Source organism: Topomyia yanbarensis, chromosome 3 (genome assembly GCF_030247195.1).
Source record: "Topomyia yanbarensis strain Yona2022 chromosome 3, ASM3024719v1, whole genome shotgun sequence".
NCBI lineage: Eukaryota > Metazoa > Arthropoda > Insecta > Diptera > Culicidae > Topomyia > Topomyia yanbarensis.
The window spans coordinates 373,434,217-373,455,409 of NC_080672.1; the positions used below are offsets into that span (position 1 = coordinate 373,434,217).

General features: G+C 38.9%; 2 protein-coding genes across 2 annotated transcripts; one reads left to right on the forward strand and one right to left on the reverse strand.

Moving 5' to 3' along the window:
- Window positions 1–10,417: 10,417 nt before the first annotated feature.
- On the forward strand, window positions 10,418–11,391 carry LOC131692533 (protein lethal(2)essential for life-like). The gene is made up of 2 exons (XM_058979645.1): window positions 10,418–10,926; window positions 10,992–11,391. The coding sequence occupies exons 1-2, from the start codon at window positions 10,527–10,529 to the stop codon at window positions 11,135–11,137; spliced, it is 546 nt and encodes a 181-aa protein (XP_058835628.1). The 5' UTR covers window positions 10,418–10,526; the 3' UTR covers window positions 11,138–11,391.
- Window positions 11,392–17,538: 6,147 nt separating this feature from the next.
- On the reverse strand, window positions 17,539–20,168 carry LOC131692528 (protein lethal(2)essential for life-like). The gene is made up of 2 exons (XM_058979638.1): window positions 19,643–20,168; window positions 17,539–19,572 (listed from the first exon to the last, which is right to left on the reverse strand). The coding sequence occupies exons 1-2, from the start codon at window positions 20,040–20,042 to the stop codon at window positions 19,394–19,396; spliced, it is 579 nt and encodes a 192-aa protein (XP_058835621.1). The 5' UTR covers window positions 20,043–20,168; the 3' UTR covers window positions 17,539–19,393.
- Between the last annotated feature and the right edge of the window lie 1,025 nt (window positions 20,169–21,193).

The following is a 21,193-nucleotide window of genomic DNA, read 5'->3' on the forward strand; positions in this document are numbered from 1 at the left end:
CGATTGCGAGCGCTAATTCCAAGGCACTGATGGACTCTGTCCGAGACACTCCCGTAATGACACCTCGTGTATATCCTTACCGTTTGACCACAGTTTGAAAAAGTATGTTTTTGCTGAAATATAGACAATAAAACGGATGTTCAATAAGAAATGAGAATTTGTTCAATCATCTAGTTAAAAAACAAACAAATTTTTTCATCGATTTCAGTATTTTTATTAAAAACATAATATTTATTCTTCAAAAAAAAACTTCAATGAATATTGGAGAAGGTGCCCTGGTCAGCCGTATGGCGCAATCACAAGAGCGCTGGACAGCACTGCCGTCTATCTTCCGGAAACAATTCCAGATCATGCTGGTCAACTGCTTCGTGTCTTCGCCATTTTGTTTTTGTACCCTAGGGCACTAAGGAGCCAAAAAAAATCCTCTATGAGACGGCACTGGGGCAAGTTGGTCGGGTTCCTTTCTTTCGGCACGTACGGTATCTTTTTCTGCTCAAGATAGTCCAGCGTCTTCTTGGCATAATGGAAAGACGCCTTGTCCGGCCAGAAGACTTACTTCCCATCCGCATGATGCTCCTTCAACAACGGCAGAAGGATTTTCTCAAGACACTCCTTCTTGTACAATTGTTGATTGGTGGCCGGACCACTCGACTTGAATCAAGGCTTTGAAATTCCTCTGTCCGATATGGCGAAGTACAGCATAGCTTTTTCAAATTTAAGCTTAAACTTATATTTTACTTCGGGAGGCGTGGCCGACTCGTCATTGGAATAGAAGCTGTCATTTCCTGGAGTGCAGGTCTTCGAAAGCGGAAAGTAACTTTCGTCGTCCAGCACAAACGACGTCACGCGGTAGTTCTTCGTCATCCACCGGCACTGCGATTTCACGATCGCTATCTGCTCGTCTGTGTACTCAAGGGACCGAGTCTTCTTCCGACAGATGATGTCCTTCATCTTGAGGGTTCGGTGAATCAAGGTATGGGAGCAGTGATATTTTCGGCCGACGTCACGCAAACTCGTTCCATCCTTGTTGTCGAACAGCTGTTTCAACGCTTTCTTCTTCTTCTACCGACCTTCTGCTTCACACTCAAGCATGCCAGGATCCGGTAAACTGTACTCACGGGCATGTTTTCCTCTCGAAAGTGGTCTACTGTAAACTTTTTTCCACAATGACCATGCGTTTCGTAAAACCGTACAACACGCTCGCGGAGTGCTTGCTGTTTCGACACCATCTTCGATTGAACTGACAGCTCCCGAGCGAAAAGAAACATGCCACCCATTTCTAGGGAGTCCAGAGAGCAATTTTCTTGGAGAGAACAAAATTTGCGCTCTTTACTTGAATTACAGAAAGTTATTGCAATCATTCTCATTTTTATTGAACACCCGTTAATAACCGAAATCTCCGACAAAACATCTCACGTGACCAGTAGAATTTGATTAGGTGATGTAATAATGTAAATTCCAGTCTCAAATATTGAACTATCTATTAATGAAATCAGTTGACGCTAGGTGTTTGAAGCGCCTAGAAAAAAAAATTCAATGCAAAATTTTAGCTCAATCGGACATGATTGATGGCCAAAGTACAAAAAAATTTCACTCGTGAAGAAACACAAAAGAACCCCTAGAATATTCAAAAATCGAATTTGTATTTTTGATTTATTTTTAAATAGCCCTTATGGAACTTGAAATATTCTGGATTGATTTGATACTAGGCACCTATTAATTTATTTTCGATGCCAAATATCTTAGAAATGCATGAAACGACGGATTTTGTATCTTATCGCGAAGAAATTATTGTGACAAAATTCGCATATCTGGTACTTTTAATTTTATACTGAGAATTTTCAATAAACGCCAAAAAAATATTTTTTTTAAATTGACACCAGATCTGGACATTTGTAAGACATTTATCAAACTGCATAAAAGCTGTATTTCCAAACCCAGGTTCCATCTCAATTTAAACATATTCCATCTACTACAAAAGACATTTTTCAACATAACACCAGATCTCGACGCTTCATGACAATTTTTTTTCCGATTGCGCTTAAATTTTGCATAAGGAATTTTTTCGAGGTGCTTTGAGGTGTGTCTATTTTGAAAATTTAGCCTGACCATAAATATTTGCACTCTACTGTACATCAAGTATACTGAAGAGACAATTTTAGGAACTTTGACCTGGTTAGATTTGAATTGCCAGTCTAAGTTCCGTCGCAGCATTCCGGTTATATTTCAGACAGCACATGCAAGTGAAACAAATATGTTTTTATGATCAATTGCTGAATAAGTTTTTCACATATTCTTCGTTCCAGTTTCTAAGAACATAACAGTCATATATCGAGTGAAGATAAATGGTCACATTATTCCTTTACTATCCAATTCAGCGCTGTTCCTCAAACTATATCCTCCATAATTTCTACCCCTTCTTTCATACGCTTCAGTTTCCACTTTGCGTCTAGCTCTAGGTCCGTGTATAAATAAACTCTCCCATAAAATGACCCAAATGACGCTAAAATGGAAGTCGAACAAGATTCGTCATCAAAGACTTCGACTTTCCATTTAAAACCAAACACATTGAATTCGGTTTAACCATATTTGATTTTCTTTCGGATCAAAGATAGTTCACTAAGAATTCTAATATTTCGGAAACCGCAGAAATATTCAGTTGTGACAGATATCTCGAAAGTCCGCTCAGAGTTGTAATATTTTGTCTAAAGCAAACAAATAACGTTACAGGTGACAACACTTTTATAAAAAACTACTACGTATACAGGCCCGCTCACAAAGTTGAGATCGATGGTGTAGTTAACGATTTGAACATGACATGCGTGGATCTGGTGAAGAACAGGATTGGCAGTTTCAAGAAACCCTTACTCCATTAAAGGCTACTGTACACCTCGAGAATATGATCACAGGATTTGGGCCGGAATTTTGTTCCGGATTTTGATCACGTTATCTCTAAAAACTGTCAAAATTAAAGTTCTGCTTCTAAAAAATACCAGTTGTTTCAGATCAGCACAGACGTAAACGTAATTTAAACGTAATAAAAACATCACTTTTCCCGTCGGAAACAATTCATGTTGAATTGTTTACGGCCGGATTTTTGGTGTGAAGAATTTTAAAAATCAGTGACGTTTCCCAAAATTAAATCACAATCGAACCGGATGGGACAAAATAATGTGTTTCTTCAAACTTGTGTCGGGTGACCTTTGACGAGGCCGCTTTACGTCTTTTTCGAGAAGGATCGTCTGCCTGATCGGCTGTTTATGCCGCGCGTCATGCATGCAGTATTACGCTAATTACAAGCAAATGGGGCAGTTGTAGCAATAAATTTCTCTCTTGAGAGCCCGCCAAATATACCAGCACGAGGGAGCTCTGCCACAAATCCGAAGCAAACAGGACCTGGTCTTAGACATTTGAGAGAAATCAAGAAGTTTCCAATGCTTCCAGGAACACCAAAATTCGCATTTGATATTTCAACCAGAGATTCAACTTAGTGCAGGACTGGTTGGGCCTAGGTTGGGAACCGGCTACCTTTTGATAATTGATCTAGCATACTCTACGACCTTTACTACAGCTTTAAGGAGGTGTCCTGCCCATGACTACATATCTGTTCCCCTTACGATTCTATGAAGCTGAGAAAACGAGCAGTTCGACTTTCAAACAATAATTTTGTGCGCCTGGAAATGATACTTCTATCCTGACCTATTTTATTACTTAAGCAGTTGTCAGCGCTTCTCCCCCTAAGATTGACGCCCTTGGCGGGACCAACCTGGTCAATCGCACGCTACGGGTTGGAGATAGCGTCCTAAATGATCCATCCGAACCTTGTACCAGCAACTGTTAGTGGCGAGATTTAAACGTAGCCGGGGGCTAGTAAGGTTTTAATGACAGCTGCCTACTTTCAGGTAGGTGCCACCCTTGCCAATTGAGGTAACAGAGTAGCGCAACTGTCAGCCCTGTATTCTAGTATTGATTTCCATAATTAGGATCTTACTAGGGTCGACTCTAACGTGCACACAGACGGAATTTCGGTGGCGTCTTACCACGCTACTTGGGGCCGGTAAATTCGCCGGCGCTCTGCTTCTACTCCAACGCACTCGTTCTTGCAGCACGATATCAGCAGTTATCCATGCTATCCCCTCTTCCGCGGTCAAACCGTTAGGATGAAGAGATCGGTCCAGTGACTCTTGATGGAGCATGACTTCCGATACGTCCACAGGTACTTGAATCTCCGCCGTTTGAGTACCTCCATATAACTTTCTAGTCCGGGTCATCACCAGTACATCGAGGTTGCACTGCTCGATCAGTGCACCCCTCAGTGCTTCGGCCGTAATGTCGACTACGACTTTCTGTGACAGAGCTCTCACGTACGCATCACTTCCCAAGGATTTAACAACATGCTCGCGAGAGGCCGAGTTCTTGACGGAGCGATTTTTCTTCAGCTCGAAATTCTCTCTGAGTACTACTCTTTTTAGTGACGTTCTCTCCCAGCTCCTTTAGTCCTCTCTTGAAAAGATCCGCGTACGACGTTTTACCGTACGCTTCAACGATCAGTGCATCACACTTATGCCTCTCCCGAGAAGGCTAACGTTTTTCTTTCTTCTCCTTTTCTTTCTCTTTTTCATTCATTCTGTCCCTCTTTTTCCGCTTCACCTGCTGGCTTTACACGACGCACCTTTCAAAAAAATGTGTGAAACATTGAGGCACACTCCTCTCAACTTAAAAACAGTCAACAATGTGCAACTAATTAATCAAAGCAACCAGCCTTTTTATTTGGTTGAACCCCAAGGCACATTGCGGCACAGGATACCTCGCTGTTTGTTTGCAAGAACAACTCGACTTGTGCTAAGCGACTCACCCCTTGGTGCCGCCTCCAGGCCTTTATCTCAACTCGTTGTATAAAGTCACCTATTGTGATCCATCGTTTATCTCTGCAAGCAGCGAGGCCCATCGAGGGCTGAACACGACCCTTCGTGCAGATCGTGCCTAGAGCCCGATCGGGAATGCTACAGCTGTACCTGCCGCCCACTAGGTCTGGTGACCAGTTTCGAACGTACATGGAGGCCTACCAAGGTTCTACGGAGACGGAAGCAATCGCAGCGTTGGCCCACTAGCAGTTTCAAATTAGTGTCATACTTTCTTACTTTTAGAATAGCACGATTGTCAACCGCATTGCCGTCCAGTTCGTAATCCATGTCCTGATGGGGTGACGTTCACCATGACCATTACGCTATAGAAAACCATGTCATTTGACAGGTTGAGAAAAAGCAGAAAAACGTAAATAAAACCTATTTTAATCCACCTAGCGGTGCAATTGTGCCTTTCTCAATCATGAATCACGAGAATGTGTGCGTTGTTTATATTCATTAAAAGCTTTTAAATGCATATATTACATTTTATTATTATACATCACATGACAACTATATACAGGAAAAAAACATTATTCGAGTTCTAAAATTCTGTAAAAGAAAAAACAGCCACGGTAATATTGAACTGAAAAAAGGTGCGAAATCGGCAAAGTCCCAAAAAGTCGATTGTTATAAAAAAAATTTTTTTTCGAAATAACATAAAATCTCGACGTTTCATGCATTTTAAAGATGTTTGGCATCAAAAATACGAAAAAAATTTGAGTTCCGGCTTATATGGGAATTTCATATGTCACCGGACGATTTAGTAAATATTTCCGGACCCATATAAGCGATCCGTACGAAATTTTATAGACATCTGTGGGGATATTATACTATCATTTGGAACCAAGTTTGTGAAAATCGGCCCAACCATTTCCGGAAAACTGATGTGAGTTCGTAAATTTTGAAAGATGGCCGCTTTTCCCGGGCACTTCCGGAACCGTCTATGATGGTCAATGTAGTCAACGAATGTTTGGTTGGCCGTCGGTGACCTAGAACAGAAAATTTAAGTTGTTTGAGAGACATTTTAGCGAAATTTTTACCTTTTTTGCTTTCATCGGAGTATCGGTTTGAATCACAATTTGCTATGTGATCGCACTCCACAACCTGTAACTCCGGAACCGGAAGTCGGATCGGGATGAAATTAAATAGCCATTTACGGGAACGTAAACCCTTTCATTTGAGACCAAGTTTAGTCGAATCGGTCTAGCCATCTCCGAAAAACCAATGTGACTGTTATTCTGAATTTAGATACTTCCGCCGGGGCTTCCGGAACCGATGATGGTGGCCAAATAGACTTTGAATGGATGTTAGTGACTTAATACTACAAATCGAAGCAGTTGTGGTCATATTTTGGAAAAATTTTCACCATTATACATTCATTGCAGAATTTATTAAAATCGACATTTTCTGCGTGTTCGTACTCATCACCCTGTAAATCCGGAACCGGAAGTCAGATCCATTAGAAATTCAATAGCAGACTATGGGAATGTTGCACCTTTCATTTGAGACTAAGTTTGTCAAAATCGGTTCAGCCATCTCTGAGAAAAATGAGTGACATTTTTGGTCACATACACACACACACAGACGCACATACCCACACATACGTACATACACACATACATACACACAGACATTTGCCGAACTCGACGAACTGAATCGAATGGTATATGTCACTCGGCCCTCCGGGCCTCCGTTAAAAAGTCGGTTTTCAGAGCAATTGCAATACCTTTCTATTGAGAAAGGCAAAAACGTAACATATTTAACAGTTTTTCATGAGCTGAAATAGATTGTAAAATGTATTAACATTAGCCTTTTTTCTTTTGAGTATTCTTTGTTATGTTCAGTTCAATCTAAATTGATGCTTGAAATAGAAAATAGTCTGAATTCACTTGAGTAAAGCTGTCTGGAAAGCAGCTCTTCAGAATTGTTGATGTAGATCACTTTTTGCCGAAACTTTTTTCAATGAAAAGTAGAAGCCCATACACTCCAATCATAATTTTAAGAAAGTCCATGAAGTAATTTTTGGAATCTCGAGGAAAAACAACTATTACTTTCAAAAATGCTATTTGTGATGCATAAAAAATTACGAAAAATCGAACATATCCTTCACAACGTTCACAACTCCATCCATTTGTACATAGAGTGAAAAGAGATAGACAACGTCTTGATAAGACAAAGAGGAAGTTGCATGCGGGTAACTCTTGAGAGTGAAGAGCGCATAGTTTCCGTTGTTGGTACTGCTCGGCATGAAACAACCCAGTTAAGCTCAGCCGGAAATGAACCGGAATTCTGGCTGGAACTGGAACCAGCCAGAATTCCAGTTCATTTCCGGCTGAACTTTACTGGGAAGTGGAAAATCAACTCGCAAAACACGCAAAAAATCTTATTATAATATTATTACATGTTGTTGTAATTATGTGAGGGCGATAGCTATGCTTTCGAACATCAAAACCAGCTAGCGTTAGGATTGATAATTGCGATTTATTATTCATAATAATTAATTTCAAAAATGTAAACAAATAGCGATTGCACAAATATAGGTTGAAATTTTGTGTTTCTGTGTGTTCAAGTCCCTTGTAAAATTGTAACAGTTAAAAAAAGCTTTAAAGTAATCAAATAATAACCTCATAATGTGAAAAGTACGCATTTCTCTACGTTCCTTAAAAATCATATTGAAAATCACCCGTTATATGCGTGGTTTGTTACATGTTTACACTTTTCTGCTTTTTCTCTAAACTTTCCAAGGCGGCGCTAGGGTACAGGGGAAGCTCTCTATGACCAAACCGTTACTAGCATCAATTCTGATGCCTGATGGTACTTTAGTTGGGCAAAAGTGCATTAAGCGGATGCGACACAGGCTCATATGGAATGGATAGTTCTAGAACTTGCGTTTCGACTTCGTCTCATCAGAATCCGACAGTAACAAGTGCCAGAACTCCTTTTCTTATGGAACATCACGCTTGACTAGGGATTTGCCTTGGTAACATCAATCATATCTCCGGTTCTGCAGTTAACGTAAAATTGAAAAAAACCTTGAAAAATGATATTTCTATATTACTATTTATGAAAGGCAACAAAGTGCAAAACCTGTTCTATTCGAGAAAACTAGATTTTTGAAAAAAAACACCTTTTATTCGAGATAACACTAAATCTTGAAGCTTCATGCATTTAAAGACATTTGGAATCAACAATTCGATTTCCGAAAGTTAACGTTCCTTTGAAAAAAATTCAGTTGTTCCTTATATGGCATGGGGAATCGTCATAGGTGGCCAATATGGCCAATACTTTATTTCTAGCTAAAGAGGCAGCATTGTAAGAGAACACGTATTCGCCGGTTGATGCCAATCGAGCTGATATTTCTTTAGACTGAGCAAACTAATTTCATTGTTTGTTTAGTGTTTACTTGACCAATATTGGGCTTTAATGCGCGTGGGGAATACGCATGATCTTGTCTGAGTAAATGATGATGAGAGAATTGACAATTCGCAAGAAGAATTCAAAACCAGTTACTAATTTTCGGCAGTCACATTAGCAAGAAGAACAAGTGTTTTATTGTCATATTCATTGGTTTACATTTAATACATTAAATCATCAATAAATTATATTAATTGTTGTTATTATATTGAGAATCTGGTGTAGTACAAGCACTATATTAGTGCCACAAGTTAGTTTCTTTGCGTTCATCTTGTTTTCAATCTTTTTCTAGTAATTAGCGTAAAAAACCGGCAAATCTTATCGGTAATCGTTTTTATACCCGACATACGAAGTTACTCGTTTCAGGTATTTTGTTAGTGCTTATTTTATACTGTTTAAATTGTGCCTTAGATAGCATCACAACGCTCGTGAATAATTATAATATAATAAGAGTCAGTCGTCCGTGGAGAAAGAAGCCAATACGTAATTGTCATTAAAACTAACACCAAAATCTACACAAGATAAATAATGCGTGTATTACGAAACTTTTAATTATATCGATATATCGACAAAAGTAATCGCTTTTCATTATATTGTATTGCTTTTGGAATGCCGTTTTTCGCCGGAATGGAGGAGCAAGGAATAATAAAATTGTTCACATGTCGTTTAATTCAATTAAACATAAGCAACACTCCCAACTGTCGGCTGTCCGGAGCTAAAATTGCTTTGATTTGTGTAACTCTACTCCATCCTGCTAACAAAAACTCCTTCCCGTGGTAAACGTGGAGCTGCAGAGGTATTCATGGTCTCCATAACAACATATGTTACACTAACATTTCTTGTCTTTCCTGATGACTGTAAGGACGTGACCGGCGCCGTTATTGGCCTTTCGAAGTATAAAACTCTCGAAACGTGCACATTGAGGATAGATAGCTACTCCTAGTCCTCATTCGTTGATTCTCTGTACAGTTTGGATTGTTCTGGTCAATCACAGGGTAGCAACTACAAATTGTACGGTCATCATACTCACGCGCATGTTCGATGCTTTATTTCTAGCTAAAGAGAGAAAAAAGGTATTCGCACATAGGGTTAGAGATTTTTACAAATAGATTTCTCTGATCCGAAAAGAGGCGAATGACCCTGAACCTCTATATTCAAAATTAAAAAAAAGAAAATAGGTAAAAATCAATGTTTCGCCACTAAGGAATAAAACCACATTTGCTCATGAAAGACACAAAGATTATAATCATATTTGCTACGAAATTTGCATTTCTCGTGGGATTTCGACACTAAATTACTGCTATTACGTAGTCAGAATATTACGATCGACTCGTAGCTCCTGGATACCCTAAGCCTTTTCCGTGTTCTCGACTTTTTTTGTTAGGGGAAACTTTGCCACTGCGACCACTATTCAGGTTATCTTTTGTGGCTGCCCCTGTTTGTTCTACATATTAAAAATAGCCCGAGTCCAATGTAGTTGGAAGCGAGTTGTTTGTTTGTCCACATGTGTCGACTTAAAATAGTACAAATATCTTTTGGCAATATAAGATTTTTTCGCACAATTAGATAATCCTTTCGTCCAACCGATCGAAAATGAAAATTATAAATTTATTATTCACGAAAGAATTTTAAACGAATTTTAACCGCGTGTTAAAACGATAAAAACCGAACATTATGAAAACTCCACCGCATTCGCTTTGTTTCGCGATCATCTGTTTTCACGTTGCCTAATTTTAGTCAGTTAGTCACAATTAATACACCGGCAAGTTCAAGTAGCATCATACCTCCGCCGCACTAGAATCACCAAGCCGGAATGAAAATCAAACAAAAACAAATTTACAAGATGCGTTTTCCGCTGTTCATTCACTTTCGGACAACCATTTGCCCCAAAGACGGAATCATGCTTAGTTCGCCCACTTGACTTTTGCTTAAACTTCACGAAAATTCTTCTAAAACAGAATAAAACGTGAGTAAACAAGTTAAACAACTGAATACTGCTGCAAACAATTGAGTACCGATGAAATGCGCATGCCCAACGTCGAATTTTCGAACACAACACGCGCATCAGACAGCCTATTTAAAAGCAATGTTCGACAGCGCATCTGTAACAGTAAGAAACGTACGAGCAACGAAACGCAAACAAATAGATTAAAATCCCGAAACGCAGTTTAATATTTCCAGAAAAAAATAAAATAGTTGGAGAAAATGTCCCTGGTTCCAATGTCCTTCCGCGACTGGTGGGACGATGGCTGGTGGACTGGACCGCATCGAACAGCGCAACTATTCGATCATCAACACTTCGGTAGTGGAATTTTTAACGGCACAATGGGAACTTTCCCACCAATGGTTCCGCTTCTTCCACTACGGCCACTAGTGTTCCCTCGACCATGGACCAATTTCAGCCAGCCACCATTTCGAAACGGAATTTCATCTCTTGCGGATAAGGATAACCTTCAGATTAGTCTCGATGTGCAGCTGTTCAGTCCCAGTGAGATCACCGTTAAAACAGTTGACAATACCGTCATTGTGGAGGGAAAACACGAAGAAAAACCGGATGAGCATGGTTTCGTTTCGAGACATTTCATGCGGCGATATGTGCTACCGAGTGAGATTTGTTTTCTGGCCAGCCGTCGAATGCGGTTTATTTCATTTTGTTTAACATTATTACAGGCGATCACGACCCCAAGGATGTAATATCGAGCCTTTCCTCCGATGGAGTACTGACCATAATAGCACGCAAAAAGGCACTTCCCCCGCCGGATCCGGCGAGCGTGAGAACAATACCAATTACACAAACTGGTGAAAATTCGAAGTGAAGCCCCGGTGTCGAAGAGTTTTGCTAATTTTAACCGAGAAAAAAGGCAGCAAATTGCAATTTTCGTGATACATCTTGATTTTATTTCATTTATTATTTTTTATTGATTTATTTTATTTATAGTGAGATTTTCTGCTTCAATAGCTAATATTAATAACAATTATTATAAACAGATATTTATACACAAGATAAAATTGAATCTTTTATATTAGTGTTTAGCCTGTTTGGAACTACAATCTAACTGTATTGGTCGAAAGTTGAATCTTTGACCGCACCTAATATGTGGACGATACATTTATTGTATTGTTGATCTATATAAATTAGTTATAGTTTATTAGCGACCGTTTGTTTCGAGTGAAGTTGAAAAAAGACTAAATAGTATCATGAATGTACTGCCCATGATCGCATATCAGTCCCATAAAGATAGGAAATCCCATAGAAAACGGGACAACCATGCGATCATGGGTAGTGTACTTGACAGAATATTGAAGTTTACTTACTCACACTAATCTAAAGAAAATAGGAACAAGGCAGATCCGGACTACACACGGGAAACGTGCCATTTGGGCCAATATACTACAATTCCTGATTTCCACACTCGGAAAAACATTTTAGTTCATCTAGCAGTCAGAAGAGACATTTCTTGTATATATCCCTGTTATAGAATATATCCATTCATAAGTTTGCAGAGGTCATGCGAAGCATGCATCCAACTAGAGATAAGGTGAAACCGCTTTGAGTCCTTCACGAATAAGGGGCCATGCATAAATGACGTAGCATTTTAGGGGTAGGGGGGGTATACTAAATTTGTGACGAAGTGTGACGAGGGGGAGGGTAGGGTCAGAAGTTGCGCGACGTAGCATTAAGATTTTTTTAGAGGGAATTAAAACCCATTGATTAGATAAAAACAATTTGATGTTCCTCCATTCCCAAGAGAAATAAATTTAAATTCACACAAGTTACTTTTCATGAAATTTTTAATGTAGTAAGTTTGCGTGTATGCGGATTTAACTTGCTACATTAATTAGCTAATCTTGCTAACTAGTAGACTTAGTTTGTTAGCTGAATTAAGTTTTCTCTTCAGATTCAACCAAACAAAATTTAGTAATTTTATCGAATGTATGCTTCTTAGAATCATGGGCAGCTGCAGCATCGTGAACTGAGAGATCTTTTGTTCATGTTCCATGACATATAAAACTCAAAACAAAATTATTAACGCGATATTTGTCACGAAATGGGTTTATTTTGTTCGCAATTTGCTGTTATAATCAAAATGTTGATAAAAGCCGTCAAACATTTTGTAAATACATGTATTTGAAAAAATTGTAAAGCATATTAAATTTTTTCTTCATTCCCCGGTCGCATTGGAAAGGTCGGGGGGGGGGGTTGTCAGAAATGCTACGTTATTTACAAGGGGGAGGTTAGAGTTTTGTGACAAAATGCTACGAGGAGGGAGGGAGGGGTCGAAAAACGCCGAAAAAAAGCTACGTCATTTGTGTACGGCCCCTAATGTTTCAAACAAGATGCATGAACTATAAAATATCAATCAAATCAATGAAATTCAAAAATTTAAATTAAAAAATTCAAAGTAAATAAAATGCATAATATGTAGACATAGAAAAAATATTACCAAATTAATAAAATGAGCACAAAGATTAATCATCAATAAAAAAAATATACAATACAAATACAAACATAAAAGGAATAAAATGATTAATTAAGGCTTGTTCGCGACAAAATCTGGACACCTAAAAACACATCTCTTTTAACATTCAACCAAAAAATAAGATATTTTTTCACAGATATGGCCGTATGTCTGTTATATCTAAAAAATATGTAATTTGTTGCTATGTAAAAAGCGCTTTCAAAAATCGCCTCGAAAGAACTCCGTGCTAGAGATTTGTTATTTTGTGCACTCCAAACGAGAATCAGGGATAGCTAATTTAGTTGCTTTGTTGCACAATTTTGAACGTAGATTCGGACAGTTCGGTGATTTGGCGTTTTTCGGCGCAATGTAGACATTATTTGCTTCTAAACATGCAAAACATCGCTGACGTAGTGTGAAGATGCCAAATCTGACCAGAACTGAAAAAGTGCATTATGACTGCATTAAAATCGTTTCTGTACACAATCTTCCCTGTAAATACCCTGGGTACATTCCTGTTGGTACGAAGTCTTTACTGGTTCATCCACTGTTGCAGATGACCTGCCAAATCAAACTTAGACTTCCCTACCGTTCAGAATTACTTTGTTACCTCATTTCGTTGCATAGCATATGAATAAGTCTAATTGTGAGTCCTACTGTGGTGGTGTGTGCGTCGAAGGTGTGAGTTCTAGCATTCGAGTCCAGGGGTTCATATCTGTCTAGACTGGCGTGGGTGTCACTAATTGCGTAATAGTGTGATCACGAAGGGCTCGAGCATGTTAACGCGTGCGTACGTTTGGAATGGGAGAGGTTGTGAGTGTATATGAGAGAATATTCAATTCATTGTGCTAGTGAGTGTTAATATGAATCTAATTTAGGATATAGTAATGAAAGGAATCATATCATGCCGATAAAATATATCAAACAATAATCATATATAATATAATACCAGTAAAATGAAAGAAATAATACAATGAACTGACTGAATAAACCACTAAATGGTTGATTTATTGACTTGAATAAATAGTAGGAGTTTAAAGAAAAAACCTATTTTAATCCACCTAGCGGTGCAATTGTGCCTTTCTCAATCATGAATCACGAGAATGTGTGCGTTGTTTATATTCATTAAAAGCTTTTAAATTCATATATTACATTTTATTATTATACGTCACATGACAACTATATACAGGAAAAGAAATCATTATTCGAGTTCTAAAATTTTGAAAAAGAAAAAACAGCCACGGTAATATTGAACTGAAAAAAGGTGCGAAATCGGCAAAGTCCCAAAAAGTCGATCTTTACAAAAAAATTTTTTTTTCGAGATAACATAAAATCTCAACGTTTCATGCGTTTTAAAGATGTTTGGCATCAAAAATACGAATTCGATTTCTGAAATTTCATGGGGTCCCCCCTCTGAAAAAAAAATTGAAAAAATCTATGGGGATATTATAGCTATCATTTGGGACTAAGTTTGTGAAAATCGGCCCAACCATTTCCGGGAAACTGAAGTGAGTTGGTAAATTTTGGAAGATGGCCGCTTTTCCCGGGCACTTCCGGAACCGTCTATGGTGGTCAATGCAGTCAACGAAAGTTTGGTTGGCCGTCGGTGACTTAGAACAGCAAATTTAAGTTGTTTGAGAGACATTTTAGCGAAATTTTTACCTTTTTTGCTTTCATCGGAGTATCGGTTTGAATCACAATTTGCTATGTGATCGCACGCCACAACCTGTAACTCCGGAACCGGAAGTTGGATCGGGATGAAATTAAATAGCCGTTTACGGGGACGCAATACCTTTCATTTGAAGCCAAGTTTAGTCGAATCGGTCTAGCCATCTCCGAGAAACCGATGTGACTGTTATTCTGAATTTAGATACTTCCGCCGGGGCTTCCGGAACCGATGATGGTGGCCAATGTGGCCAAATAGACTTTGAATGGATGTTAGTGACCTAATACTACAAATCGAAGCAGTTGTGGTCATGTTTTGGAAAAATTTTCACCTTTATACATTCATTGCAGAATTTATTAAAATCGACATTTTCTGCGTGTTCGTACTCATCACCCTGTAATTCCGGAACCGAAAGTCGGATCCATTAGAAATTCAACAGCAGCCTATGGGAACGTTGCACCTTTCATTTGAGACTAAGTTTGTCAAAATCGGTTCAGCCATCTCTGAGAAAAATGAGTGACATTTTTGGTCACATACACACATACATACATACACACATACATACACACACAGACATTTGCCGAACTCGACGAACTGAATCGAATGGTATATGTCACTCGGCCCTCCGGGCCTCCGTTAAAAAGTCGGTTTTCAGAGCAATTGCAATACCTTTCTATTGAGAAAGGCAAAAAAATAATAAAAAAGGAAAATAATAAAAAGTTATAAACAAAATAAATTAAATGAGTTATAAAAATAAACGTAATGAAAAAATGTGCACAAAATGTATAAAATAAATGAAAAATATGATATGAATGAAATAAACTGAATCTAATGGCAAACATAAATTGAATTAATACAAGTAAAGCCTGTTTTAATCTACCTAGTGGTGCAATTGTGCCTTTCCCATTTATGCAAATTATATTTTAATGTCTGGTTACATTCATTAAAACATTGTGGAAATGTCTATTACATTCTTTTTTCACTTGTTAAGCATATATAAGTGCACGACGGTCATGAACCTGATAAGCAACATGTCGACACCAGGCATTGCCTTTATCGCTCATATGAGTAAATGCGTCCGGATAATTTGCCACTGCGACAATAAAAGCTCACATTTTCACACGAAAGTTATTGGCACTCACACAACTTCTCCGGATAAATAAAACCGCCGGAGAATGAGCGAATGAGTTTATCACGGTACCCTTTTTGGGTTCGCTGCCTTGAAGTCGCTACTCCAATACACGAAAAAACAAGTCGATCGTATATCTTCGCCGCTTTTCTTTGAAATTAAGTGTATATTTTGACGCTTTTATTGATTTCCACAAAATTAAAATATTCTCACGCTATTTGTGGAGACGGAGAGGAAGAGAGAAAGAGAGAAAGATAGAGAGAGAGAAAGAGAGAAAGAGAGAAAGAGAGAAGGAGAGAAGGAGAGAAAGAGAGAAGGAGAGAAGGAGAGAAGGAGAGAAGGAGAGAAGGAGAGAAGGAGAGAAGGAGAGAAGGAGAGAAGGAGAGAAGGAGAGAAGGAGAGAAGGAGAGAAGGAGAGAAGGAGAGAAGGAGAGAAGGAGAGAAGGAGAGAAGGAGAGAAGGAGAGAAGGAGAGTAGGAGAGAAGGAGAGAAGGAGAGAAGGAGAGAAGGAGAGAAGGAGAGAAGGAGAGAAGAAGAGAAGGAGAGAAGGAGAGAAGGAGAGAAGGAGAGAAGGAGAGAAGGAGAGAAGGAGAGAAGGAGAGAAGGAGAGAAGGAGAGAAGGAGAGAAGGAGAGAAGGAGAGAAGGAGAGAAGGAGAGAAGGAGAGAAGGAGAGAAGGAGAGAAGGAGAGAAGGAGAGAAGGAGAGAAGGAGAGAAGGAGAGAAGGAGAGAAGGAGAGAAGGAGAGAAGGAGAGAAGGAGAGAAGGAGAGAAGGAGAGAAGGAGAGAAGGAGAGAAGGAGAGAAGGAGAGAAGGAGAGAAGGAGAGAAGGAGAGAAGGAGAGAAGGAGAGAAGGAGAGAAGGAGAGAAGGAGAGAAGGAGAGAAGGAGAGAAGGAGAGAAGGAGAGAAGGAGAGAAGGAGAGAAGGAGAGAAGGAGAGAAGGAGAGAAGGAGAGAAGGAGAGAAGGAGAGAAGGAGAGAAGGAGAGAAGGAGAGAAGGAGAGAAGGAGAGAAGGAGAGAAGGAGAGAAGGAGAGAAGGAGAGAAGGAGAGAAGGAGAGAAGGAGAGAAGGAGAGAAGGAGAGAAGGAGAGAAGGAGAGAAGGAGAGAAGGAGAGAAGGAGAGAAGGAGAGAAGGAGAGAAGGAGAGAAGGAGAGAAGGAGAGAAGGAGAGAAGGAGACAAGGAAAGAAGGAGAGAAGGAGAGAAGGAGAGAAAAAGAGAAAGAGAGAAAGAGCGAAAGAGAGAGAGAGGGATAGAGAGAGGAGGCATTCGTGGAATGGAAGATGATTTTTAATTGGTTTAATGCGTTAGCTAGAGGCTTCAAAAATTGACATCCCCGGGTGAGCTTAAAAGAGGAACAAAATTGAATTCATACTTGCCGCGCTCAATTGAATGTTTCGTTTGTTTGTCTGGTCATTCGTGCGTGCGGTACAGCGCAATCATTCAGACATGCTCAGTTCCAGTAGCAAAATAAAACTTGTTTCTATGCTAGCTCTGATGAGGTTTATCAAGCAAAATTGCAACAGACGTAGATTAAGGAGTCCACTAAAGCTCGGGAACGTAAAAGATGCCACCATCTGTTTTCAAATCGCCTACATGGAATAAATGATTGCTTCGATTGCGAATGAATTTATATTTCCTCTGCACTCAAGAAAGTTCAGTCAGTTTGGAAGTGACTGAATGAGGGAGACGTTGAAACTGAAAGTTTGTTTCGGCACATTCAAGCATAAATAAGCAACTTAGACTTCGCGCCACTGGCGTTGGCACAGTGGTTTTCAAGCGCGGTGGCTTCATCCCCAGATACGAATTAAACTACTGTAGGAAAATAATTATGCGGGCTAAATTTTAACTTATCATCCTAATATTCTCGACGCGTCGTATAGTTGTCTTTATATATTGTTTCATTGCGTCAAATAATTATACGAGTACCGCGTCGGAAACATAACAATTAAAAAAAAAGAGCTCAAATTGCCATATGGTCCAGTAACAATAAATAACTTCCGAATTCCGGACAATTTTAAGGGTTTTGATACTTATATTGCTAGGACATTATTAAAATTTAGAAATCATACCCTAGTACTGGAACATTACTACAGAAGATCCGGATTACCAAGAACCAGATGCAATCATCTGGTTCAATTTCATGGAATCAAAAATTGGAGTTTCTGAATCCAAAACATCTAAAATTATCCCAATCGGTTAAAGGAAGCCATAGTTATGCGCTTTTCAGTTTGTGGGTTTCCAGGTAGATACCCTCGTCGGCCTGTTAAAGGTGTTTTTTTTATTTTTTATTGTTGGACACACATTTAATTAATTAAATTCGTTTCTTTGACACGACTCGTTTATTCGTTTATTTGACACGACTCATAGCGGTAGCTTAACGGTATATGTTCATGAAGATATTCATTTTTAATATTATTGATTATCCAATGGTGCAAGTGAACGCAACTTTCCATTGTACAGTAGTCCAGAATGCAAATTTAGCAGGAATTTTGAGATTTTACTAAAACTAAACCTTAATATGTCTTTGAAAAAATTTTCATAATCTGTGAGCACCTTCTTTTTATTAGAACAACAGTTAGGGTGGTTCTAATTTTATCAAGATCCAAAATTTAACTTTTTAATCATTCTAGGTAGAGCCATACGCCCTTCAGTGAAGTTGCAGAACGATAAGATTTAGAAAAGTTTGCTGAAGACAAATAAATTGAATATATCTGATATTCACGTATGAAACGATGGACCAGAATGTTCATTTAAATATGAGTATCCCTCAAAGAAATTATGAAACTATGTGCAAGTAAAATGGGACAGTTATTGATACTCCCACGCAAACTATTGTTATTAATCCTTTGGACAATGGGAAATAACTAGGTTTCTGCCAAAAATAACCATAGAAATCAAGTTTTAAAAAAAATGGGAGAAAATTTCCGTTAAATGCACAGCAAACAATTTCAAAACAATTGAAAACTGTAATTACAAACATAGATTTCCACATTAAATACCGATTATAACATTTCAACCCATTAAAAAAATGTAAATGCTCTGGTAAGTTTGAATGTATACTTGACTATATATTTGATTACGTTTATATTTGAAACAAATAATATTTGTACTAGAAAGATTATTCGTAATGTTGTTTGGCATAAATAAAATTCCTCGAATACTTCTGGTGATTTTGATTGAAAAACCCAGGGGCATTGGATTGCACTTGGGTTATATTTTCTGGCAAAAGATCAGACCAATGAATGTGTTTCATTCCCACTTTTGCTAGAGAGTGGAACACCACGATCCACTAACCCGATGTTTTTCAATGAAAAACGGCATAAAGTTTACATATAGCGTTCATAAAAACATTTTTCATAGCTTTGTACGCATATTGGTATGTATCACTGTTGGTACTGTTTCCTAGCAACAAAGCAAATATACAGATTTAAGCGCATTTCGTTGATAGAATTCTCGGCATAATAAAATAGTGTGGCATCCTCACTGATGACAATGAGATTTTCTTAGATTTTCTACATCGCCGTTAGCCGAAAAAACATAAAAGTGTACCAAGTACCTACAAAATCTAGCTAAAGGAGCGAAATCATTTTCTTAAAATTATTCGCGATATCTATTCTAACTGACAGAAATTATAGTCAACTACAGTGTCCTTGACATGTACGTAAGGACTGACACACTCCATCAATCAAGGAAAAAGAGCGCACAATTTGGTTTGGTTAAGGCAAAAGTTTCGTTGCAATGCAGTGACAGTTCTCGTCGCTCCCCATCAACTGTACTGGTAATACGATGATTTGGAATGGTAACACATGCGAGCTTCTACTGATTTACGTCGTTCGTGTTCTCCTCCGATGGCGCGTTCTTAACGTTTTCATCAGATTGCGTTATCGGAACTACTCGTTCAACGACGGCAGCAGGCTGCACCCTTTTCGGGGCCATTACCTTAAGCATCCCGTCTCTGGATACTGACGAAACAACATCCCCTGGACTATGACCACCTGAACAAAAGAAATTCAAAAAAATTCTTTTACTTTATCACACCTAACCGCGCAAAATATTAGCACCTACTTGGCAGCACGTACTTGCGCACAAAGCGCCTGGAAACGTAGCCGTGTTCATCCTGCCTCTCCTCGTGGTTCCCTTCTATCACAACCGTATCGTTGACCGTCTTGACGCTGATCTCATCCGGTGCGAAATGTTGCACATCAAGGTTGATCTGATATCGGTCACCATCCGAAATGACTACTGAACCGGTATCTTGATGGGACCGTGGGGTAAGCCATGGACGCCGGTAGTAACCACGGCCATATCCGTGATACCGCGGACCTGGGCATGTCGTTACCGCGTGAAATAAATCATCCGCCAGTAGTCCCGCTGCAAAATGTTGATCCATCAATCGAGAACTACGCAACGGTGAGTCCCAAACGTCTTCCCACCAGTCGCGGTAAAGGATCGGAACAAGCGACATTATGCCTCACGATGATGTAGAAACGCACTAATTTCAAGGAGCTAACGACCTGCACGTCGCAATTTATTGATTGAAACTGTCCACCGCACTGCAAAATGATGGGCTTTTCACGTTTCACCTTCGGCATTGAATCAACCAGCGTGAATGGAGTGGTAGCTGTTTGAATTTCCGTGAACATGAATAAGTGAATTTGTAGGTATTTCCCTGGCCTCTCTCGATGAGTGAACAATGAAGCATAGTTTCTCCTTCGAAGGTTCATCGTACCACCCGCATAGCAAAATACTAATAAATACTATTACCCGAATGGTTGTCGTTGATAGTGTGACTATCGTGTTTTTTTATGAAGCGTCTACGTATGAATACATCATAATTAGGGTGGAAATCATGTTTTTTTCAGAACGTTTTTCTTTTGGTTACTTTTAAGTTCCCAAATAACTAATGCAAATAATTATGCAACAATATGGCCCAGAAATAGCCCAACAACTTTGCAAAAGGAAGCACATTAATAGAATCTCTCTAAATAAAGTTGTAGCTGTTGACAATACGGGATACAAACAAATTACCAAATGCGTTTAAATAATTCACCTGAACGTTCCAATTCGAACAAATAAATATTAACTGAAGTTATCACAGTTATTAACTAGAACCATTGAAGTTTGCTCATCTATAACATTCCACTCGTTCGGCGACTCTCGGACCGATTGGCCGAACACTCCACATCCTGCAGTGTAACGTTTAAAAAGAATTAGTGCTAATCCACTGCCCAGAGTTGCAAATTTTCACCAGGTTGTTTTGAACTTGAAGGAAGAACAAATCTCAAATCATACCCTACTATGTTCAATTCGCCGTTTTTCGTTTGCACCATTCATTCAAACAGCCGAGCTGCTCAGTCATTTTCCATTCATTTTCGATTTCATTGATCCTATGAATATCTCTGTTCTGGGATATTTCAAGCAAAACTACTCTAAACATACTTCTTACTGTTCATGTAAGCTTGAAATCGCAAAATATATCAACATTTAACCTAAACTGGCCTCTACAGAGCAGATGACAACTCTGGTTGGTGAATGAAAAAGCATCAATTTGAAATGAAGACGTACAGTTTGGTTATGAAAATCCCGTCGAATTGAAAGTGAATGATTAAGGGAGGC

Bases quoted from the DNA above. Each gene is read 5' to 3' on its own strand.
- LOC131692533 (XM_058979645.1), top strand. From the start codon at position 10,527: ATGTCCCTGGTTCCAATGTCCTTCCGCGACTGGTGGGACGATGGCTGG. The intron at 10,927-10,991 runs GTGAGATTTGTT...ACATTATTACAG, and splicing joins GCGGCGATATGTGCTACCGA to GCGATCACGACCCCAAGGAT.
- LOC131692528 (XM_058979638.1), bottom strand. From the start codon at position 20,042: ATGTCGCTTGTTCCGATCCTTTACCGCGACTGGTGGGAAGACGTTTGG. The intron at 19,573-19,642 runs GTAGGTGCTAAT...TCTTTTGTTCAG, and splicing joins GCGCAAGTACGTGCTGCCAA to GTGGTCATAGTCCAGGGGAT.